Below are 24,060 nucleotides of genomic sequence, written 5' to 3' on the forward strand. Positions count from 1 at the left end.
GTAACCCTTCTTTCAACCAGTAAGGTTATTTTAAATAATAGATAAGACATTTATGACTAAAAAGCTGTGTTCACCTCATTTTCGGTCTTTTCTACAGCTACGATGAAGACAATGTAGGATACGACAAGCGATCCACAAAGATTAAGCAGCATAATATTTTGATCACTCTTTACTTGTCTGAAAATCAACGGCAGTTACTTATTCAAAATACTCATCAGTTTAGTTTTTCTTTGAAATCAGATTTCAAATTAAACTTGAGGTGTTTAAACAAAATCACATAAAATACATACTTCCAAGTCAGAACAAACAGCATAAACGTTAAGACTGTGAAAGCAATGGAGATAACAACACCAACGAGAGATAACGTCTTCAGTGATGCTCCGTCTTCTGTCTCCTACAAAATAATAGTTGAAAATTAGAAAAAGATGAAAAGTACATTTAGAACACAATAATATTTTTTTCACAACAGAACTCAATCGACATATGTTACCTTTTTGTAAATCTTCAACTGGTTGAATTGCTAACATATACATGTTACTCAGTATTCTGAAATGCGCAAGTTACCGAGGAAATCTAACATCCAATCTTTTGTCCATGGAGTATTGGTATCAATATAAAATTTAGATCCAATCTTCCGAAACTGACTATGCACTTACTGAACTAATATAACATTTGTTTAATTTACTGTGAATTAAATGATTGATCTCTTCATTCTCAAGTGTAATCAACTAGGTTAATGATAAAACTATTATAAAATAATTTTATTACATTTGAAAACGTTAGATTAATTTCATTTCTTTTCATTAAAGGAAACAAAAAAAAAGGTTTTCGATAAACAATTCCCTGGAGTTCGAATCTAAAGGGGGGGGGGGTCGAATTTTGTAAACTTGTAACATTTCTTGCGAACATCATGCACCAATCAGATAAAAAAATTATGTAGTATGTAAAGTAAATCTTCACGGTAGCTTTTATATTTGCTAACGACAATAGAACTTAAGATTCACTAGACAATGAAGTTGTTAATTGGTCCTGACTGCCTATTGTCAGTAAAACCTCAATATATGCAAAACATGTGAAATTTGTATCTGGACTTGGAATTTATGCCCCACATTCTCAAATGATACTTGATATACGTAAAACACTTTAAAAACAATGCCAATCATTTGACAAATAAATTAAGATATAAAGGCATCAACAATCTTGATAAATGTTAAGATCTAATCTTTCGAAAAATGAATTTGGATTATAGAAAAGATGCCTCTGTTTTGTAATGTTATGCACATGTATGCAAAAAGACAAGGATATGTAGGGTACATGTATGCCTTATAAACATAATACAGGATAAGTCGATGAATTCAGAATGTTAATTATAGCAATAAATACACACATTTGATTTTCCCACATAGTTTTATGAAATTTCGAAAGCTAGCTTTAAAAACTTTGTATGGCTTTACCTAGACTTGCAAGTAGTTTTTAAATAAATCAAAGTATTTATTTACTTACAGGAGTGTAAGGTCTCATCAGAATGGCAAAATTAGTCAGATGGTTACACTGACAAACTGTCCTCTTGTTATTGGTGGAGTTAACTTTGCATCCTTCTTCTGACCATTTACTTTTTTAAAATAAATCTAATCGGCTTAGATCATAACTTGCATATTAATATAATGAAACATAAAATTATTTTTAAAAAAATAGTTTTATATATTTTATGAATGCTTGTCAGTAATTATAAATGTTGTCCACAAACTTTACGGACATCTCTCTTGTTTTGCAAAGACAAACAGAAAAGCAAAACTATATCTAAAATATTTATTGGGAAAAAACTTATTTTTTACATTAATTTTCCTTGGGTAGAAAACAATCTAAAAATTACCACACACGTTTGTCTTTTGAAGTTAAAAAAATCAAAGCTTACTTTGTGATGAAGTCCCACGACACACAAATTGCTTGAAGGTCAGCACTTTCGTTCTAGGACAGATATTCCAAAATACAGTAGAAATACATTTCTTATTTAAAAAACTCTTCTATATTCTGAAAGATTAATCTGAAAATCAATTATTCTTTTCATGCAGATCGAACCAAAGTATTTAGATATGACAATTACAGTAGAAATCCAGCCATATTTCCGTAAATAGAGACAGAGTTCGGTAAAAATTTATTTTTAAATATATTTTAGTTTTAAAAATTATTCAAGTGATAATTTAATTTGCCTATAGCCTACACAATAAGCAGTTTTTCTGTATGAGGATATTTTTTGATCAAGACAGTGGTGGGTCACTTTGAATAAAATATTATTATATCATCGGCTAAGCTATACTTTCGATGGTAGAAACCAATGACAGGTCACACTTGAAATAAACATCTATATGATTTACACGCCTATAAGCACAAAAGTCATAAAAGGATTCCATAAAATTTTAGAAATTATTATCAAATAAAAATAAAGCATCCAAGGTCAATGTCACTGAAAAAAAAGTAAATTTTATTGCAGAATTCCCTATAAATTCAAAGACTGATTGAAACAGTAGAGTTTTATGAATTCTTAGCAAGACAACTTCACAGGAAGTCATATCAATTTATCTTAATAAAGAAAACCGATTCTGTTATCTTTCGACCATGACAGGCTCAAAAATGCTTGTATAGTTTAAATACTGTGATATGAAAATGAATGCATAACAAAGTTAATTGTTAACACAAAAAATTGAATATCACTGTTATCTTGCACTACTTAACGAAAATACGGAATTCTCCATACATTTCATATGAGACGAGTGAAATCTTACCTCGTGTTTGTGCTGGAAAGCCAGATTTAGAGGAGGGGATAGAATACCCAGATTTGTCTGAGTAGTAAGCGACAGGATTTCAGAATTAACGAATTCTTTCTTTTTCTTCTCTTTTCCTTCCGTCACTGCGTTTGAATTTTCTTCTCTGAAATTGTAAAATTACAGAACATCATTTTTGCTTTCCTGGTTAAAAGTATTCATACTTAATATAAGCTACAAAGTAGTTTTCGAAATGATACTTTCAGTAAACTAGAGATGTCTAAACTTAAACTAGTACCCTTGAAAACTAAAAAAAACTCAATTCGATAAAATCTTTTAAAAGATTTTACTTAATATAAGCTACAAAATTGTTTTCCAAATGATACTTTCAGTAAACTAGAGATGTCTAAACCTAAACTAATACCCTTGAAAACCAAAAAAAAAGACTCAATTCGATAAAATCTTTTGAAAGATTTTAAAGAATTCCTAGAAGCCTTGATGCATATTTATTACCATATATAGCTTGAATGGACATGACATAAACAGATAAAGGTTGTAACATATCATGTTGAGAGGAATGGTTGTGCAGAGTATGAATAAATCAACCAATGTCACCAACTTAAATACTGTATTTATACTTTTAAAAGATGGCTTCATGTGTTAGCGGCTTTAAGAATGAGCTTTATTTACGAATATCGTTAAGAAATCATTTATTCTATGTACAGCACGGATTTGTGTAGCACTAATTCTATACAGTCTATACACAGCGATTGTGTTAAATTTTGAAAACGCCAATTTATATACTCGTTCAGTACATTTGTCAAGAGGACATATAACTTTTTAGTTAGGTGACATTGACCTAACGCATACAGCTGTGGCACATAAGAAGGACATAACTATCAGCGGTATGCCAAGTATGACCTCCCTTACCTAGTTTTCAAAATATTATTGGTTCTCTATTACAAGAGGCCCAGGGGCCACATCGCTCACCTGAGCAATTGGCTAGGAAAAAGCACATATCAGATCTGAAAGTTTACTGAGGGGGGGGGGGGGGGCTTGAATCCCTATAAATATCACTAAGCATGGCTTTGAAGTACTTGAAAAGAAGATTTTAAAAGGTTTCCCAAAATATTTCTATGTAAAACTTTTATCGGCCATTTGGCCCCACCCTACCCACGGGTGTCATGATTTGAACAAAATTGAATTTACACTACCTGGGGATGATTCCACAGGAGTTTCATCTTTCCTGTCTCAATGGTTCTTGAGAAGAAGATTTTTCCTACATATTCCTATGTAAAACTTTGATCGGCCTTTTTGGCCCCACCCTACCCCCCGGGGGTCATGATTTGAACAAACTTGAACCTACACTGCCTGAGGATGATCCCACATGAGTTTCATCTTTCCTGGCCCATTGGTTCTTGAGAAGAAGATTTTTAACGATTTTTCCTATATATTCCTATGTAAAAATTTGATCGGCCATTTTGGCCCCACCCTACCCCCGGGGGTCATGATTTAAACAAACTTGAATCTACACTACCTGAGGATGAATCCACATGAGTTTCATTCTTTCCTGGCCCAGTGGTTCTTGAGAAGAAGATTTTTTTAAAATGCCATTAATTTTTGTTTAATTTTAAGATTATCTCCCCTTGGAAAAGGGCATGGCCCTTCATTTGAACAAACTTGAATCCCCTTCACCCAAGGACAATTTGTGGCAAATTTGGGTGAAATTGGCCCAATGGTTCTTGAGAAGAAGATGAAAATGTGAAAAGTTTACGACGACGACGACAACAGACAACGGACAAATTTTGATCAGAAAAGCTTACTTGAGCTTTCGGCTCAGGTGAGCTAAAAAGATTATATTTTTAAGATATTTCTTTGATATGTGAGACCCTCTACAAATTGTGATTTCGTATTACATGTATATATGCATTTTCCTCCGTGGTAGTGATTTTATTTCCAGGAAAGGCAAAACCGATGGGTTTGTCCCATGAATTGTAGAATAGACAATTTTGAATTGCAACAAAGTAATTTACAAGGTTTATGTTTATTGTATATCTGTACTTTGAAGGCAACAACCCATAAAAGTGAAGAAAAACTTAAGATTTTCAATATGTCAAAGAAGAAATGAATCGCCATATTTACGTTTGTGAACCTGAATCTGTGGGTAAAATGTCTGATATCGTCTTGTATATAACAGCCACATATGTAATTGCTGCAAGGAGATATACGAAATATTATTTATTGAGTTTCATTATATCTATCATTTATAAATGTGTTTTAAAAAATCACGTTATATGAATTACTAAGTTTAATTGAGAGGAAAGGCAGTATAACAGATATTCATTATTCTCATAGAGTAGAATCATTTATGTGTTTAATGAACTTAAAAAAAAACAAAAGAACTTTATTGACTTACGTTTTTCAATTTTATTTGTTTGCTTTGGTAATTCAAGAAATGTAGAATATTCTTCCGTATCAATAGAGGTATCATTTGGTGTTTTCTCGGTTTTTTCAGGGAAGACGATTCCTTTTTCATCTACCTTTGTTTTATCAACAGAAACCTCTAAAAGAAGACATTAAAATCATATCATGTAATCATATAAACAAACATATATATTTTTGTCGATAGAATTTACTAATATAATTGCTTAAAAATTACCAAAATTTTTCCCTTTGAATTTTGATGTTGTTATGTTTTCCTTCTTCAAAACAACTTCACTCATTCGATCCATATTCTTTAAAAGGGAGCTAGCATCCTTTTCAGTCTGTAAGGATTTTAGATTAAAAATACAATTTAGCTGATATTTAAAAAATATAATGCTAGTTTGAACAGTAATGTCTCCTTTCCATAAGATTTGTTTCATTTTTATGGCAGCTTTTACCGTATATTATACTACTTTAGTTACAAAAAAATTGAGAATTTGATTTATTAATTTTAAAATAAGAGAAAATAGATCTTCTTCATTACCTTGTCACTCACAGCAGTCCAAGATTTGGAATTGTTTTTTGACAAAACATTGTCGACAACCGCAAAGAAGGCCTGAAAAAACAACAATTTTTAATAGTTTAGCACGAAATTTCAAAGCACTAGAAACCCTAGTTTTACACCTTTTTGAATGATTAAGACTTTAAAAGTCAACACATTATGAACAAGAACCTGGATACTGCCTAAAATTATTCAAGATTATTTGATTTTATATCAAATAGTAAATTATTAATTTAGGACAGGGCTTTAATGTTTGGTTATTTGGGACGAAGTGTACACAAGTTATTACATCAGGAATATACAAAGTCGTATTACGAGTCAAACTGTGTACGAATTAATTACAAAGATGCACCGGAAGTTATCTCCCTTTTCAAACCAGCAAATTGTTGAAATCAGACGCTTTTTTCAACACCAAAGCAATCAAAAGCCATCACGTTACTAGAATCGAAATCATGCCGCCAGTTAGAACGAGAGTGACCAAGAGAGCGTCCAGGAAGCGGAGGGAGACCATGGGCACCCCATCGAGAGGCAGAGGGCACCGGTGCAGTCAAAGCACTAGGCCCAGGACAAATCTCACGCCAACACGCCAGGCCCCGGCCGAGGCAACAGACGCCGGTGGAATTCCCCCAGAAGCTCTTCCTCTGCCATCCGATACTATACAACCTACGCTGACATCACAAATAGATCAAAGCATCCCTGAAATCCCCAGTGGAAGCGGTGAGTCAAATTTAAATTTTTCAAGTCAGCCACTACAAGAAATCAGTTGTTATGATTCCGTAGGTTCACACGTCCCTCAGAAGATTAAAAACCAAATATGGGAGGGCAAATTTATCGATCTCTCACTGCTTACTAAAACAGCTTGTGAATTACAAGATTATGAATCACAAGGGGACATAAAAATTAAAGAAGGGCGGCTATGCATTGTGAAACCAAAAAGAAACACTTTTCTTACAATCGATAAGTGGACATCGGCTTTTATTATATTTACAAGCGTAATGTTAGAGAAATTTCCAAAACGGGCTCAAGAACTACTCAAGTATCTCAGAGATATCAGAATGGCTGCTACTAGGTCAAATAATTGGTTTAAATATGACGAGCAGTTTCGTTTAAAAATGGCCAACCAACCCCAGCTGTCATGGGGTCAAATTAATCAGGAATTTTGGCTTTTGTACATATCTAACAAGCATGAAACTACTCAAACGTATAATCGTACCTCTTCTCAAAGTCAAAGTTCTTACCCAAGCAATTCAAACCGTACTTCGGCATTTTATTGTAATCATTTTAACAAGGGAGTAAGTTGCCCTTTCTTCCCTAGGTGCAAGTACAGACATGCATGCAGCAAGTGCGGAGCTAACCACCCAAGTGCCAGGTGTTCAAAATAATGGTTCAATATATTCTTTGGGCACAACACCAATCAAGTTACAAAATTTATGTAAACATTTAGTTGGATACTCTGATTGTGAATTCATATTCCAGAGTTTTAAGTATGGTTTTAATCTCCAATATTTGGGCCCCAGGCCCCCCCCATGAATCTTGTAACCTCCCTAGCCTCAAGGCTAATACAGTAATAGCTGAAAGTAAAATTCAAAAAGAAGTAACATTAAAACGAGTTGCAGGCCCTTTTGTTCACCCTCCATTTCCAAACCTGCAGGTCTCCCCCTTAAGCCTTGTGCCTAAAAAAGATGGTGACATGCGACTCATACATCATCTCTCTTACCCAGAAAACAAGTCAATTAATGATTTTATTGACCCTGAAGCATGTATAGTACATTACAGCAATATAGATCAAGCAGCAGAAATGATAGCTAAGGTGGGGAAAGGGGCCTATTTAGCTAAGACGGACATTAAATCAGCATTTAGACTGCTCCCAGTATCCCCAGGTGACTTTGACCTGCTTGGTTTCAGATTTCAGGACAAATACTATTTTGATAAAATGTTACCTTTTGGCTCTTCAATCAGCTGTGCATTATTTGACAGGTTTGCATCATTCCTACATTGGCTCACTCAAAACTACTCCCAAAATGATCTGATAATTCACTACCTTGATGATTTCCTTTTCTGCGGCCCACCAGGCACATCCACTTGCCACAATGCCTTAAATGTTTTTAAATACATATGTTCAGATATTGGTGTCCCAATTGCTCATGACAAAACAGTCGAACCTACACAAGTCTTAACATTCTTGGGAATAGAATTGGACACGGTCAATATGACCATGAAACTCCCCTCAGAAAAATTAAACCAGATTAATGGCGTATTAGAACACTTTTTGAAGGCAAAGAAAGTCTCCCTGAGAGAAATGCAGTCACTTATTGGCTTATTAAACTTTGCGTGCAAGGTCATTGCCCCTGGCCGGGCGTTCTGCCGCCGCCTTATAAATTCAACAATAGGTATTACTAAACAGCATCACAGAATAAGGGTAACAAAGAACATAAAAGCTGACCTCACAGTATGGAAAACTTTTTTGCAATCTTACAATGGTATATCGGTTATATTTACCCAGCCCTGGATTCACAATGACACAATTCAACTTTTCACAGATAGCTCAGGGGGAACTAATGGAGGGTTTGGTATTTACTTTAGGGGGAAATGGGCTTATGGGGTCTGGCCAAGCCTTTGGGTTGAACAAGGTATTACTAGGGACATGACTTTCCTGGAACTTTTCCCCGTCGTGGTTGCTATTATATTATGGCAGAGCCACTTTGCCAATTCCAGACTTGTTTTCCACATTGACAACATGTCAGTTGTCCACATCATCAACAACTCGACGTCTAAATCTGATAGGGTCATGAATCTTGTCCGCAAGCTTGTGTTAATATGCCTAAAGTCAAATATCTGTATTAAGGCCTTGTATATCCCCACAAAACAAAACTTCATTGCAGACTCCTTATCTCGATTTCAGTGGGGCAGATTCAGGCGACTGGCACCGCAGGCAGACCTAGGGCCCACCCCACTACCAAGCCACATCTGGGAAATATAATGCTTGAAGCCAATCGATTACTACAATGTTCAATAGCACCATCAACACATCGAGCATATTCAACAGCGCTGAACAAATTTCAAAACTTCATTTCAGAATTTAATTACCAAATTATATGGCCAGCACCAGTGCAACAGCTCGTGAATTTTATTGGTTTCCTCTCACTTAACAATATGTCATACAGAACAGTATCACTGTACCTAAATGCAATCTCATACATACACAAAATACATGGCTTTCAGGACATAACAAAATGTTTCATAGTTTCTAAAACCCTGGAAGGGCTGCGTAGATCAGTAGGTACAAACAAAGACCAAAGAATCCCTATTTCATTTGAGCTTTTTCACAAAATTATCCATTCCCTGCCCAATGTTTGCAGTTCCGGATATGAATCCGCCCTCTTTTCAGCAGCATTTACGCTTACATTTTATGGTTTGTTAAGAGTAAGTGAAACACTGGCACTCAATTTCTCAGACATTACAATAAAGAATCAAAACCTTTGCCAAATTACTATTCAAAGATCTAAAACGGACCAAATTGGACAATCTGTTAAAGTAGATATCGCCTCTCATACGGAATCCATTATCAGCCCAATCACAATCTTAAATAATTTTCTGCTTTAAAGAGAGGGGTTACAAAGAAATGACAAGCTTCTTACACATCTAAATTCTAAGCCCCTTACAAAGTACCGTTTCAAGCCATTTTACAAAAAGCATTACAATTCATTGGGGTCACAGGGCACTTTAGGTCACATAGTTTCAGAATTGGCATGGCAACCGAGCTTGCCAAACAAGGTCTCTCGGATACTGAAATAAAAGCAAAAGGAAGATGGCGGTCAACTTCATATTTAACTTACATTAGGAGACAGTAAAGCTGTCCCCTGTGATTGTAGCACCTACTAACTCTACCAAAGATTTTTCAGGTACCCCAACCATTTGGATACTTGCATCATCAATTCCATTCTGGGCAGGCCAGCATGCTGCAACCTATCGATCAGGTGGAAGTAACCTTAATTTACCTGCCACAATTTCTTGGCTAGGGCGTAGGGGTATGCTTTGGGATCAGTTAGACAAGGCAGTTTCGGATTATTTACTTCAGTATCCTACACCCAAATTTCTATTGATACACCTTGGGTCTAATGATTTAACTACACCAGATTTAACAAGCATCAAACTTATTCATCAAATACAGTGCAGCCTGTATCGCTATAACGCACTTCTCCCAAGTACCACTTTAATTTTTTCTTCAATATTACCTGGGCTGTACTGGCATGGTGCCCCTCCCAAAGCAGGTGCAAAAATTAACAAGAAAAGGCTCAAAGTTAACAAGTCTATCAAAAAGTTTATAACTACTGAAGTTAATGGCTGTTACATAAATAATGACTCAACCATTAAAATCTCGGAAATACAATTGTTCAGGCATGATGGTACCCACTTGTCAAAAACTGGTCTTGAGGTTTACCTTAATAACCTGCAGTCTGCTCTACACATGTTTTTAAACAAGAGAACCAATGTATATCCTCCAAGTTAATTCAATGTTTTATTTCAAATACTCAATTTTTGTGGGGGACATAGTGTCTATGTCCTGTGGCGGGGACTGGGGGATACTTTTGTGTATGTTGGGATCAAGTGGCCCCATAACCTGGTTGTCTCCCCACCCTGCCTCAAAGCAGGGGGGCGTTTTGGTATGTAATACATAAGTACATGTAGCACATAAGTTGTCTAAAGTAACATTATATGGTAACATCCGTGGTTCATGGCCTGTCATGGCTGGTTCCACCTCCACCTCGCACAAGCGGGGGGAGGCCACAGTCTGGTAAAGTAAGTGGGTACACCAGGTGGCGCTGGAGACAGGGAGAAGGGCAGTCCCGCATTCACTGATCCAGAACGTGGTGACCGTTCGGATCGGGCACTTGTGCTTACACTCGGCCCCCCATGTGCCCATGGTTATTTTGGTACATTTGTAGGTATCCCCCGTCCCCCACAAAAAATTGCGGCCTTTTTATTTCCAATTATGTTGATTGTAATAAATGTGTGTTTTTGTGCTCAAAGTGTTAATAATAAAGTGATAGAACTTAATACAGGTGTTATCATTACAGGCGTTTACATGATAGGATGGGTCTGATCTGAGTTGTCTGTATGTCTTCTATCTTAGTAGTGGATGGACTCAAAGCAAAGCGCTTGCGCTGCAAGTGCATTGTATGAGGGTAGTACACTAAGCGGAAAGTTGTGTAAAGGGATCATGCTCCCTGTATCTATAATTAATCAAGATTATTTGATTTTATATCAAATAGTAAATTATTAATTTAGGACAGGGCTTTAATGTTTGGTTATTTGGGACGAAGTGTACACAAGTTATTACATCAGGAATATACAAAGTCGTATTACGAGTCAAACTGTGTACGAATTAATTACAAAGATGCACCGGAAGTTATCTCCCTTTTCAAACCAGCAAATTGTTGAAATCAGACGCTTTTTTCCCAGCCCACCCACCCCTGTAATTAATAGTTGAAAGGTCGTTAATAATTATAAATTAAAGAGTTTTCTTTTCTGCTGGTTTTGTTTTATCTTGCAGGAAACTGGAATGTGGATCCATGGGGATAGCAGGCATCCATCAGTGTAGGAAAATGTGAGCAGCACAGAGCCTATGACCATCAAGGAATACACGCTTATACCAGTTCATTAGACTTTCTAGTGCATGTAGTGTAAATTATCTACCATGGACACTTTTATAACAGGGGAAGCCTGGTTAATCATAAATGGGGAAAATCATGTTTGGGAATTTATCCTTTAACCCTCTTTTTTATTGTCGCAATTCCGGGATGGGGGGGCGGGGACTGGGTGATACTTTTGTGTATGTTGGGATCAAGTGGCCCCATAACCTGGTTGTCTCCCCACCCTGCCTCAAAGCAGGGGGGCGTTTTGGTATGTAATACATAAGTACATGTAGCACATAAGTTGTCTAAAGTAACATTATATGGTAACATCCGTGGTTCATGGCCTGTCATGGCTGGTTCCACCTCCACCTCGCACAAGCGGGGGGAGGCCACAGTCTGGTAAAGTAAGTGGGTACACCAGGTGGCGCTGGAGACAGGGAGAAGGGCAGTCCCGCATTCACTGGTCCAGAACGTGGTGACCGTTCGGATCGGGCACTTGTACTTACACTCGGCCCCCCATGTGCCCATGGTTATTTTGGTACATTTGTAGGTATCCCCCGTCCCCCACAAAAAATTGCGGCCTTTTTATTTCCAATTATGTTGATTGTAATAAATGTGTGTTTTTGTGCTCAAAGTGTTAATAATAAAGTGATAGAACTTAATACAGGTGTTATCATTACAGGCGTTTACATGATAGGATGGGTCTGATCTGAGTTGTCTGTATGTCTTCTATCTTAGTAGTGGATGGACTCAAAGCAAAGCGCTTGCGCTGCAAGTGCATTGTATGAGGGTAGTACACTAAGCGGAAAGTTGTGTAAAGGGATCATGCTCCCTGTATCTATAATTAATATACCAAAGACAAGAAGGTTCGGTTTTTTAATATATGAGGCAGATTTACATTGTTCACCATAGACTGAGAAATTCTCTTAACTAATGAGTTATTGCAACTACATGTACAAGAGAATTCAGTATCCAAGTTTCAAATCAATTACTTCTCTCTTTGTCTGAAATTTAGACATATTTGATTTTATATGGAAATCATTGTAAAATAAATTAAACAAAGTTGAGTTGGTCATACTTAATTATTTATTAAATATACTTGAAGGTTCACTAAAAGGCAAATCATGTGTTTGCTTCCTGAAAACCTCGTTCTAATGATTTTTAAAACATTTTTTAAGAAAGGGATGCTCACTCCTCTATGACCACTTGATCCCACCTCTGATGTTTCGGAGGTCCGTGCTTGCTCTGCTCCTATTTTGTATTGTTTTATGGACTTTGAGATTGAATATTGTTCGTTATCTCCATATCCTTCTTTACGCATAACAAATGGGAGCATTCTATTAAGCATTTGGCCTCCGTTTGTATATCGTGTGTAGTTTGTATGTATGATTTAAATATGTTGTGTTCAAATCTCGTCCAAAGCTAAGATAAGGCTACTTAATGGAGGTTATTTTCAAACAGAAATAAGGGTAAAGCTTTCTAAAAAGAAAACAATTAGGAACAATATGTAAGCATTTTCACATGCAAACAAATGCATTGAAGACTTAAAAGAGAATGTATGTATAACATTAATCTCACCTCTTTCTGCACGTTGGCACTTGTCATATTTGTGACGTTGACAATCTTCTCTAGGATGTCAAGAGAGGAGCTAATATCCCCGGCACTCAGTTCACTTCTTTGTGACGTCAGATTCTTCATCTTCACTAACGTGTTGTTCACAGCCTCATCTACATTCTTAGTTGTGCCATCAGCAATTATACTATCCAACTGAGGATATGAAAAATGAAATTGATGCTATTATGAATTTAAAACAAAACGAAATATGGCTAAGACTCATCTTACCAATTAAGGTAATATTTTTCTTCATTTGAAAATTTATTTACTGCATATTTGGCCCAATTCTATGCGAGGGTTATAATTTGAACATAATTGAACGATATCAGCATGTCAGCTAAGACAGCGTGATCATTTAATTTAACAAATTTGAATACATATTTGTATTAATATTTTTGTTTTTACACACATTTTATATACCAAATGAAGAAAAAAAAGTCACATAAATTTTATTTGCTTCATCTACGAGATTAAAAGAAAAAATGTATTTTTAGAATTTAGAAATTCTGTGATAAAATTTGATAAGATTAAAATCTATGGAGAGGAAAACTTTTTTTTAAACACTCATAATGTCATATAAAGTGATTTCCGTATCCATCAGATACTTACCTCCTCATTGGCATTTACCAAAGCGACATCAGTACAGTTGATGAGATCGGGGGATTCCCAAAGACCTTGAAAATTACAATATCTAGTCGCAGTTCCTTTGAAATAGAAAAAAACAATAATCTCTCATTTCATTTTGAAGAAATGGCTTACAATTCGCATAAGTAGAAATATATATGTAGGGGTAAGAATTAATTTTTTTTAACTTATTGTTTTGATTATTATGATTCCTTATGCATTGATTTGTGAATGGCAAAAGTTCATTTTTTTTAAAAATCAACATTAGGTTTTTGACTTTAAATTATACCTTTTTGGTTTTCAGGACATGACTCCTTTTTAGTTGTTCCAGCAATCGTAGATTTCCATTTTATATTGTCAAACTCGTCGTCTGCACATCTGATTTGTTCTGTTTATTAAAATTGAATTAAAACAGATTGATGAAAACTATATTTCTATTTTCTTAAATGGTTAAATGGTTTCCGGTAGCTAGCTTTTCATATTTTAAATAGAAATATTTCTTTTGGATAAAACACGTATATTAAGATCAGATGATACGTTCCTCAAACATCTGTTTTGTACATTTTTGTAATGTATGAAAAATATTCAAATATTTGATTAAATTCCAATTTCTGAACCAGTTTCTTATCGTCTTAAAAATATTAAAATACTTAGAAATTGATTTTGGTAAAATTAAGTTTTTTACCAGAAGGATTATATAAGAATCCTCCACTCTGCTATCTTGCACAAATGCCTGATAAGGTACCTCAATTTAGTAATTATATTCAAGTAAACATAGTCAGTAGTGACTAAACATATTCCACTAGCAATACTTCAATGACAAAATCTTGGGAAAAATAATATATCATTGAGGAAGTATCATCTGTCCTTAAATAATCAGATTTGTGAAAGCAGACAACATGAATGACATACCTGGTTTTGTAACAGAAATAGCTATAGAAACAGATACTGGATCTGGATAGGTAGAGTGGGAACACGAAAAGCGTCCTGCGTCACCAAAATCCGCCAATTCTTTCTCCAATGTAGAAGATACGTTTGATGTGCTTATATTGAATCCAGAATCTAAAATATTCATATAATATGAAAAGGTTCTTGCATATGTCACAGTATTTGCATTTTTTAAGTTGGTCCACTATATTGTAATATATTTACATTCAGTGTAATTTTCTTTATGAAATCCATTAGAAATCCATGACTATAATATATCAAATCTCTGTAACACACGCGAAACCTTGTCACCGCGCGTTAGAATACACAGTAGGAACAATATGCAATTTCAATACTTTATGAACACCAAAATGTACATTGTGTGACACAATTTAATATTAAAAAATTAACCCTGTTGAATTAACGTAAAAATACAACAAATGTGCATTTAAAATTAGTTTGTCACTGTTTTTCCTCTCAATGTTCGTTTGCATTATTTAACTTTACGACGTCACAAACGTCACAAACGGCTCTTACGTCTATAAAGCATTGACCTGACGCTAAATTCACATCAAAGATTACCGAAATAAATAATTATGAAGAGAAAAAATTAAAGAATGTAAATTTAAGTATTGAATTCATATTTTGGGATGTCTTCGGTCCTATAACTACGGAAGCCCATTTAGGACCTATCAAAAAATATTTTTGAATTCGTTATAACGAATTTTAAGAATTCGTTATAACGAATTTAATTTGTTATTACAGATTTATTGAATTTGTTATAACGAATACTTTAATTTGCTAATATATATTATAACCAATTCAAAAATTCCAAATTCTTGAATTGGTTAAAACGAATTCAACAAATCTGTAATAACACATTAAATTCGTAATAACGAATTCAATAAATCTGTTATAACAAATTAAATTTGTTATAACGAATTCAATAAATCTGTTATTACAAATAAACAACACATTAAATTCGTTACACACATTGTAAAAATCGTTATAACAAATTCAATAATATCTTTTTAAATGGGCTTCCGTAATAACACACCTGGCCGTGCCACATAAATTGAATACAAAAGCGCATTTCTCTCTCTCTCTCTCTCGAATTCGTTTAACGAACTTTTTATGAAGATATTGAATTCATTATAAAATTTAACTGTTATTACAAAATAAATTCTTGAAAGTAGCAAATTCAACAAATCGTCATAACGTAAATTCGTTATAACGAATTCAGCGAAACTGTAATAACAAGTTAAATTCGTTATAACGAATTCAATGAATCTGTTATAACGAATTAAATTCGTAATAACGAATTCAATGAATCTGTTATAACAAATTAAATTCGTTATAAAGAATTCTGAAAATCTGTTATAACAAATTAAATTCTTTATAACGAATTCTAAAAATCGCTATAACGAATTCAAAAATATTTTTGATAGGTCCTAAATGGGATTCCGTAGTTATAAGACCAAAGACATCCCAAAATATGAATTCAATGCTTAAATGAAAGGAGAAAAAAAGAAAAATGAAAACGCTTAAGGAAATATACATTCCATACCTAGTAATATATCAATGCCATCTTTCTTCCAGACTAAACTTCCGTCAGATATACCAGTCAGGGATTTAGGGTTGATGACGTCACATCGGAGATTTATACTTTCACCGGTTTTAATTGAGAAATCATATTCTGGTGCCATCTGCAGCAAAAGTCTTGGAAGTACTAAAAGGCAGAATGAATAACTGATGGAATATTTTACATTACACTCGTTGGTCACTTTTTTTTCTCCTCTGCAAGCTGATTCATGTGAAGCAAAAAGTATTCAAAAAACTTCTACATGAGTAGAGGAAAACACTTCATGTGGCCTTCAACTCGACATAAACCTAGATAGAAGACAGACCTTCACAAATATTAAAATCTTACTAAATAGGTCTTTAATTATAACTCGAATTAATACGAATACGAATTAAATATTTTTCCACTTATATCTTATGTATATGTATTCGTACCCTTTACTGTTATAATTCTGGCTTCAGTGGTCAAACTTGTTAATGCTTCCACTGTCCAATAACCTATGAGAAAGATAAAGAAAAATGTTTTTCAAAAAAATCGTCTATATGAGTACACTGTAAATTACATGAATGTGTTATTGAGATATCATTTTAATTTACCTTCATCCCGTTGTAAAACAGTTGTGATATTCAGGACATGTATCGTTGTGTCATTTGCTGTTTTGGATGACGTCATTACATATCTGGATGCTGTGCTGCTTATTGAATCTCCATTTCGAGACCACTGGACACTGAAACCAACAGGACCGACGATCTCTGCTTGGAACCATGCTGACTTTCCTTCACGTATTACTGAGTTGCTACTCTTATAGGATAGGATTTCTATGTGTTCTGTAGTTACAATGTTATATTAGATATCTTTTTATCTTTCATTCGCTTAAGATGATTTCACTGATTCTTTATTCAACCCCAAAAGATTTAGATTGTCACAATATACTTCTTTAGCTGTGTCTTAAATAATTTTTTTAAATAATGATTTAATTTCCCAATAACCATTATAGAAATCATATTAGGCATCATCGGCGGAAAGTTCAGAGAGGAATTTTGTAAATTAAGATAATACTAACCATCCTCACAATATATGCCCTGGTATCCAATAGCACACACACAGACCGAATCTTTACAAGTCCCTCCATGCTGGCACGTGCATGAATCTTCCTTGTCTATTTTTTTTAAAATTACCAAGTCAATGAGTTTTTTTTTAACTTATATAGCTTTCGCTAGATTTGTTTTCAATGCTACACTGTAAGAGATTCTTTCATTGATTTTACAATTACAGAAACAAGAAATCATATAATTCAAAATATCATAATTTTGTAATTTCAAAGAAAAAATCATTTTTCTTCTCATAAAGTTTTGCTTGTAAAGTAGTTTGCAATGTGAATTTTAGAAGCCGAAGTACGTAATCTACAGTTAGCTATAGAAAACAATGGTATATCTAGAGAAGCCAGTTAAAGTTCTAGAGACAGCAAAAGATTTCTGGATGCTTTCAAATGTTTATATGGCAGCCACTAAATACTTATTTGGCGGCCACCTGATAAAATACATTTTTCTATCTTGCACTGGCGTTCGTATAAAACGATTAAAAACAAACAAATAAATATATGATTTTAGATGTTATATGGAAATATCATAAGTGAAGAGAGACTCAATTCATTATTAATATGTACTTAGAACACATCAAATAAATGACACCCTGGATAAAAAAAAAAGAAAAGGTTTTCGAAAGCCTTATTTTTCACCTGATATATGAAACAACTTCCAACAAATGAAACCCGTGACCCTTGGGCTCATAAAATTCAAAATTTTGAAAGATGCACTATTGCTTATCATAATTATACATAGTTCTTACTTTGGTTACTCAATAGCAGAGGTAGATCAGAGTTTTAAAGAAAAATGCATTTCCACTTTATATATGCACCCCATAGGAACCACTGACCCTGGCCCATGGAATTCACATTTTTGATAATTCTGGAAACCTTATTCATCAGTTTTATTTCACTATAAAGTTTGATTAATACCAAAGATGCAGATTTCAAAAGAAATTTATTTTCACTACTATAATCAATAGACCCCCACCCCAATAACCCCTAATACAGGGGCCCTGAAATTAACAATTTTGGAAGGGACATTCTTTCATCATCATAATATGTACTTAGAAGTTGTGATAATACCCAGGAGCTAAGGAAAAGGTTTTCGAAGAATTCATGCATTTTCAATAATTATAAGAGCCCTGTCCTAACAACAAAACCCCTGACCCTCGGGCTCTGAAATTCACAAATCTGGATGCATCCTTCCTCATCATAACTATGTACATAGTTCATTGGTTTAGTACTCAGGAGCATAGGAGAAGATTTTTAAAGAATTAATGTATTTTCACTATATGATCTATATAGCCCCGCCCTAACACCAGAACCTCTGACCCTGGGTCAATGAAATTCACAATTTTGGTAGAGGCAGCCTTATTCAACATAACTGTGTACTTATTTAGTTTATTTAATGCCCAGGAGCAGAGAAGATTTTCACTATATAATCTATTTAACCCCGCCCTAGCACTAGGACCCATAACCCCAGGGCCATGAATTTCACAATTTTGGTAGAGACATTCTTTCTCATTATAACTATTTACTTATTTAGTTTATTCAAAACCCAAGAACAGAGAAGAAGAATTTCAAAGAAATAATGCATTTTCATTATATAATCTATTTAGCCCCGCCCTAGCACTAGAACCACTGACCCTGGAGCCATGAATTTTACAATTTTGGTAAAGAACTCAATACTGATTACAGTACAATCATGCAAACAGTTTGCTTGATGTCCAGGTGTAAAGAAGAATTTTTTAAGATTACATTAATTTTAGTGTTTTTGGCCCTATCCCTCAGGCCCCAGGGGGGCAGGGACCATGAAATTCACAATTTTTGTTTTCCTTTACCTATAGATGCTTTATGCCAAATTTGGTTGAAATTGGTTGAGTGGTTGCAGAGAAGAAGCTGAAAATATTCAAATGTTAACCCGCGACGCATGACGACGGACGAAAACGGATAGCAATAAGTCACCTGAGTTCAGGCTCCAAATATTATTTAGGTCGATTTTAAATGAAAAGTAGGTAGATAAACAGGCCACAGAAATTGAGAAAAGACTCAAGTAAAAATTTCAAAAAAAATTTCGATAATGAAATAATTTTTTTTCACTAGATGTCCAAAAACAATTTTAAATATACAAAACTGCTATATATTAAGCTGATACATGTTAAACGATATTCATATCAAAATTCTAAATTTTGACTTGAGTCTGTTTATGGTCTTGGAGCCAAACATTTTTTGATAATATCATATGCTTTTATTTGAAGTTGATGATCAAACTTGGCACCTGTGGAACTTTCTGTTGCCTTTGATGGAGTCGAGTAAGATTTTGAAAGGTCAATAGTTTCACTTGTTGTAATCTGGGTGATCTCTGATATTTCTGAAGAAGAAAAAACAGATAGTGACTGAAGATATCCACAAAATTAACAATAGGACAATTTTTGACAATAATTTTAGACACAGATTTCTTAATTTCAAGAGCAGTTGGTTATAAACACTAAACAAACTTAGTCTTAATATGGAGTTGATCTTCGCAGAAAGGTTTTTTTGCAAGCAATATATATTCTAGCAAATATACATGTGTACATGTACATCATTCTGCAGTAAGATTGGTAACTCTTAATGGTTCTGAAGATAAAATTGAAAATAAACTTATATGACAAATTGGACGGATAAATGATATTCCTTTATCAATAAATCAATAAAAATAATGATTATTAGTTAAGAAACATGTGTAAATTGATTAATGATTGCTCATAATTCAATTTTTGAAATCTGACTTTGAGATGTGAAGATTGTTGAAGGGGAAAAAGCATTGGTAGATGTTTCCCATGTATCGGTATCTAATGATGTGTAATGAAAAGTTGATTTCTTTAATTCAGTTGTGGCATCGGTAGTTAAGAAATCTGTAGTTGAAGACAAAGTTGTGACAGTTTCCTCAGAAAACGTTTTAGATGAGAATGTCTCTGTTTGTTGAATGATTTTGCTTGTTTCTGGCGATGTCTCTGTTTGCTGAATTGTGGGACTTGTTTCTGGCGATGTTTCCGTTTGTTGAATTGTAGGACTTGTTTCTGGCGATGTCTGTGTTTGTAGAATGATTTTGCTTGTTTCTGGCGATGTTTCCGTTTGCTGAATTGTGGGACTTGTTTCTGGCGATGTTTCTGTTTGTTGAATTATGGGACTTGTTTCTGGCGATGTCTCTGTTTGTTGAATTGTTTGACTTGTTTCTGTCGATGTTTCTGTTTGTTGAATTGTGGGACTTGTTTCTGGCGATGTCTGTGTTTGTAGAATGATTTTGCTTGTTTCTGGCGATGTTTGGCGATGTTTCCGTTTGTTGAATTGTGGGACTTGTTTCTGGCGATGTTTCCGTTTGTTGAATTGTGGGACTTGTTTCTGGCGATGTTTCCGTTTGTTGAATTGTGGGACTTGTTTCTGGCGATGTTTCCGTTTGTTGAATTGTGGGACTTGTTTCTGGCGATGTCTCTGTTCGTTGAATTGTGGGACTTGTTTCTGTCGATGTTTCCGTTTGTTGAATAGTGGGACTTGTTTCTGTCGATGTTTCTGTTTGTTGAATTGTGGGACTTGTTTCTGGCGATGTCTGTGTTTGTAGAATGATTTTGCTTGTGTCTGGCGATGTTTCTGTTTTTTGAAATGTGGGAATTGTTTCTGGCGATGTTTCCGTTTGTTGAATTGTGGGACTTGTTTCTGGCGATGTTTCCGTTTGCTGAATTGTGGGACTTGTTTCTGGCTTGTTTCTGGCGATGTTTCTGTTTGTTGAATTATGGGACTTGTTTCTGGCGATGTCTCTGTTCGTTGAATTGTGGGACTTGTTTCTGTCGATGTTTCTGTTTGTTGAATTGTGGGACTTGTTTCTGACGATGTCTGTGTTTGTAGAATGATTTTGCTTGTTTCTGGCGATGTTTCTGTTTGTTGAATTGTGGGACTTGTTTCTGGCGATGTTTCCGTTTGTTGAATTGTGGGACTTGTTTCTGGCGATGTTTCCGTTTGTTGAATTGTGGGACTTGTTTCTGGCGATGTTTCCGTTTGCTGAACTGTGGGACTTGTTTCTGGCGATGTTTCTGTTTGTTGAATTATGGGACTTGTTTCTGGCGATGTCTCTGTTCGTTGAATTGTGGGACTTGTTTCTGTCGATGTTTCCGTTTGTTGAATAGTGGGACTTGTTTCTGGCGATGTCTCTGTTTGTTGAATTGTGGGACTTGTTTCTGGCGATGTTTCTGTTTGTTGAATTATGGGACTTGTTTCTGGCGATGTTTCTGTTCGTTGAATTGTGGGACTTGTTTCTGGCGATGTTTCCGTTTGTTGAATAGTGGGACTTGTTTCTGGCGATGTTTCTGTTTGTTGAATTATGGGACTTGTTTCTGGCGATGTCTCTGTTTGTTGAATTGTAGGACTTGTTCCTAGGGAAGATTGCTGTGAAGTTGTAGAAACAATGCCTGTTGAATGATACGATTTTTCTGAAGAAGTCTCGTTTATTGCTAAAAATTTAAAACAACGAAACTAATTTAAACAATAGATTATGTGTTTTACATGGTAAAGGTTATATAGCTCTTAAAGGTACCTCTTTCTAAATAATTTGTTTGCACCTCTACAATTTACCTTTAATTACTAAGGGGTGTTGTGTGTTTCTATCACAATAATGTAAGTCATGTTTTAGAAGTATTCTTTGAAATACAGTAACAAATCTATGAAAAATCAAATACATGGACAGTAAACAGTAAGTGCCTTTAAATCGTGTATTAATAATTCAGGTATGGTGTTAATGTTAAATGCAGAATTGGCTAAGTAATAATTCAATTTTAGTTGTAACATGTCATTTGATTGGGTAAAAGATTTGATCCATTTTGTATAACAAAACTTGCCTATGTCACAATGAGTTTAGTCAAAAACGTATTACTCCGCTTTACGCTTCCTTTAAAATATGCTAAATATGAAGTCTTTTTCCCGAGGAAAAACTGACTCATTTTCTACACTGAATGAAGTATATTTCAACTTATGCTATACGATATAACATAAACTGGGGTAGTTTACGCTTTTTTGTAAACCGCTTCGCATGTAAACGATGTTCTCATATAAAACAAGTTCCCCTATTTTCATCATGTTAAATCAACAGTCAAGTATATTGTTTTCCTAGATGATAAAGAGTATTTTCCTACCACAGAATGCTCTCTAATGTCATAGACTCTAACACAAACCGAATCAACATCACCCCCCACCCCCTCCCACCCCACCCCCACACACACACCCTCACCCTTACACACATAAACAAACAAGCAAACAAAATAATATTACCAGTTTAGACAGATATGTTTCCTTTATATTATCCCTTTTTTGCTGCTCTTTGCAGTCAATACAGAGAAGTAAACACCTTCGAAGTACAATATTCAACTTTACCTTTGTTGAGTTCGGTGAATATGGTACCCCTCAGGGTAATTCAGCGTAATGACCTCATAAATAATAGTCTAAAAGAATATATATATATATATATATATATATATATATATATATATATATATATATATATATATATATATATATATATATATATATATATATATTTTTTTATTTTTTTTTTTTTTTTTTTTTTCAAAAATCACAAATATATCCTTGTTTTTTTACAACTAGCATCTACAGATTTGATTTGGCGATTTTTTTTTTAGAAACCTCTCTACACTGAACACTTAAGAGTTCTGATTCTATGGTATCTTTTTGCAGTTAGAGTGATCTGTCCTTGGATCTAAATTCTCAAATAGAAATTTACAGTATATTACTCAATTTGTAATCCATTCAAGCATTCTTGACATTTTAAAAGGCCAAGATAAAATAATTGTTATTTTCATGTACCAGGTATTACCTGTAGTGAAGTGAACGACAGTGAATTCTGTTCCGTGATACTGTGTTGTATTTGTAAATTTTTTCTGGGGTAAATGCTAGGTACTACATAGTGAAAATTAAATAGCTAAGCTCAATATTAACACCTTAAAACAATATATTTTTCTCAATTTCTCAATATCCAAAACAACATTTTGCTCTGTTGTAGAGAGAGCCTTTAAAAACAAAATAAACAAAAATATCTTTCTGAAGTGTTAGGAAGAATGTCCCGACAAACTACTTCTGTCTCAATTAGAAACAGGCTGCATTCCTAACTATATTTATGTTAAGCTTCAGAATAATTTTGCCTTGTTAATATTTTGTAAAGTGTTCTATCCATAACTCATAATAGTACCTTGACAAGTTTCTTTGTAATCAACACAGCAATCTCGACTTTGCAAGCAATAATTATCACAATAACACAGTCCTGAAGAGTTTTTGAACATCAATGGACCTGTTGTGGAACATGACATATTTTGTTCCTGGACAGCACATTCCTGCAGCTGCACATGGTGACGCTAAAAATATGAAAATTACTTATTTATTCCACTTTAATTTGTATATTTGTGCATAGAAAACACCATGAAAAACAAGAATGCATAATTAGACAAACTGAAAGACTTACTTGTTGTTAATGTTGATATTCTCGGAGAAAATCCTGTCAAAATTGTAATTTAACAATTAAAAACACACAATCGTTTGAATGCCAATGAATATTTATTGTTAACGAAATAATTATAATTGCATACAAATTAAGGACATATATACAAAATACAAAAAACAAAAAATTTTTTTTTAAATGTAACGCTAAAACGTATAACTCACATGACTATTTCGGGGGAACATGACAAACTAATTGTAAATGTAAATTTCTTTTATTTCTACTGGAATAAGAAAGGTAATTTGTTTTATAAATTGAGCTCAAAGAATATACAATATAATACCCCAAGTGTATTGATTCA

At 34.3% G+C, this 24,060-nt stretch overlaps 2 protein-coding genes across 3 annotated transcripts in view; one reads left to right on the forward strand and one right to left on the reverse strand.

Moving 5' to 3' along the window:
• LOC134255421 (adhesion G-protein coupled receptor G4-like) overlaps window positions 1-23,586 on the reverse strand; it is a 32,377-nt gene extending 8,791 nt beyond the window's left edge. The window contains exons 1-20 of the mRNA XM_062737940.1: window positions 23,454-23,586; window positions 19,990-21,705; window positions 19,497-19,589; window positions 17,195-17,290; window positions 16,728-16,958; window positions 16,566-16,628; window positions 16,108-16,278; window positions 14,535-14,684; window positions 13,912-14,010; window positions 13,608-13,702; window positions 12,963-13,151; window positions 5,731-5,802; window positions 5,422-5,527; window positions 5,179-5,325; window positions 4,905-4,974; window positions 2,784-2,928; window positions 1,916-1,968; window positions 1,504-1,612; window positions 291-394; window positions 75-177 (exon numbers count right to left, since the gene is read on the reverse strand). Coding sequence (XP_062593924.1) covers window positions 75-177; window positions 291-394; window positions 1,504-1,612; window positions 1,916-1,968; window positions 2,784-2,928; window positions 4,905-4,974; window positions 5,179-5,325; window positions 5,422-5,527; window positions 5,731-5,802; window positions 12,963-13,151; window positions 13,608-13,702; window positions 13,912-14,010; window positions 14,535-14,684; window positions 16,108-16,278; window positions 16,566-16,628; window positions 16,728-16,958; window positions 17,195-17,290; window positions 19,497-19,589; window positions 19,990-21,705; window positions 23,454-23,571 — 3,930 coding nt within the window. The 5' untranslated portion in view covers window positions 23,572-23,586. The remainder of the gene's footprint in view (window positions 1-74; window positions 178-290; window positions 395-1,503; window positions 1,613-1,915; window positions 1,969-2,783; window positions 2,929-4,904; window positions 4,975-5,178; window positions 5,326-5,421; window positions 5,528-5,730; window positions 5,803-12,962; window positions 13,152-13,607; window positions 13,703-13,911; window positions 14,011-14,534; window positions 14,685-16,107; window positions 16,279-16,565; window positions 16,629-16,727; window positions 16,959-17,194; window positions 17,291-19,496; window positions 19,590-19,989; window positions 21,706-23,453) is intronic.
• Window positions 5,962-12,212, forward strand: LOC134255417 (uncharacterized). 2 transcript variants are annotated; one of them, XM_062737932.1, is made up of 2 exons: window positions 5,962-6,465; window positions 7,064-8,878. In XM_062737932.1, the coding sequence occupies exons 1-2, from the start codon at window positions 6,201-6,203 to the stop codon at window positions 7,276-7,278; spliced, it is 480 nt and encodes a 159-aa protein (XP_062593916.1). In that variant the 5' UTR covers window positions 5,962-6,200; the 3' UTR covers window positions 7,279-8,878. The 2 variants fall into 2 exon arrangements, with proteins under 2 accessions (XP_062593916.1, XP_062593917.1); XM_062737933.1 differs by lacking the exon at window positions 7,064-8,878 and adding an exon at window positions 11,303-12,212 and having other exon boundaries at window positions 5,971-6,465.
• Window positions 23,587-24,060: the final 474 nt, after the last annotated feature.

The sequence above is a fragment of the Saccostrea cucullata genome, unplaced genomic scaffold, assembly GCF_032062105.1.
Source record: "Saccostrea cucullata isolate Sc308-1 unplaced genomic scaffold, CSIRO_AGI_Scuc_v1 ctg6725, whole genome shotgun sequence".
NCBI lineage: Eukaryota > Metazoa > Mollusca > Bivalvia > Ostreida > Ostreidae > Saccostrea > Saccostrea cuccullata.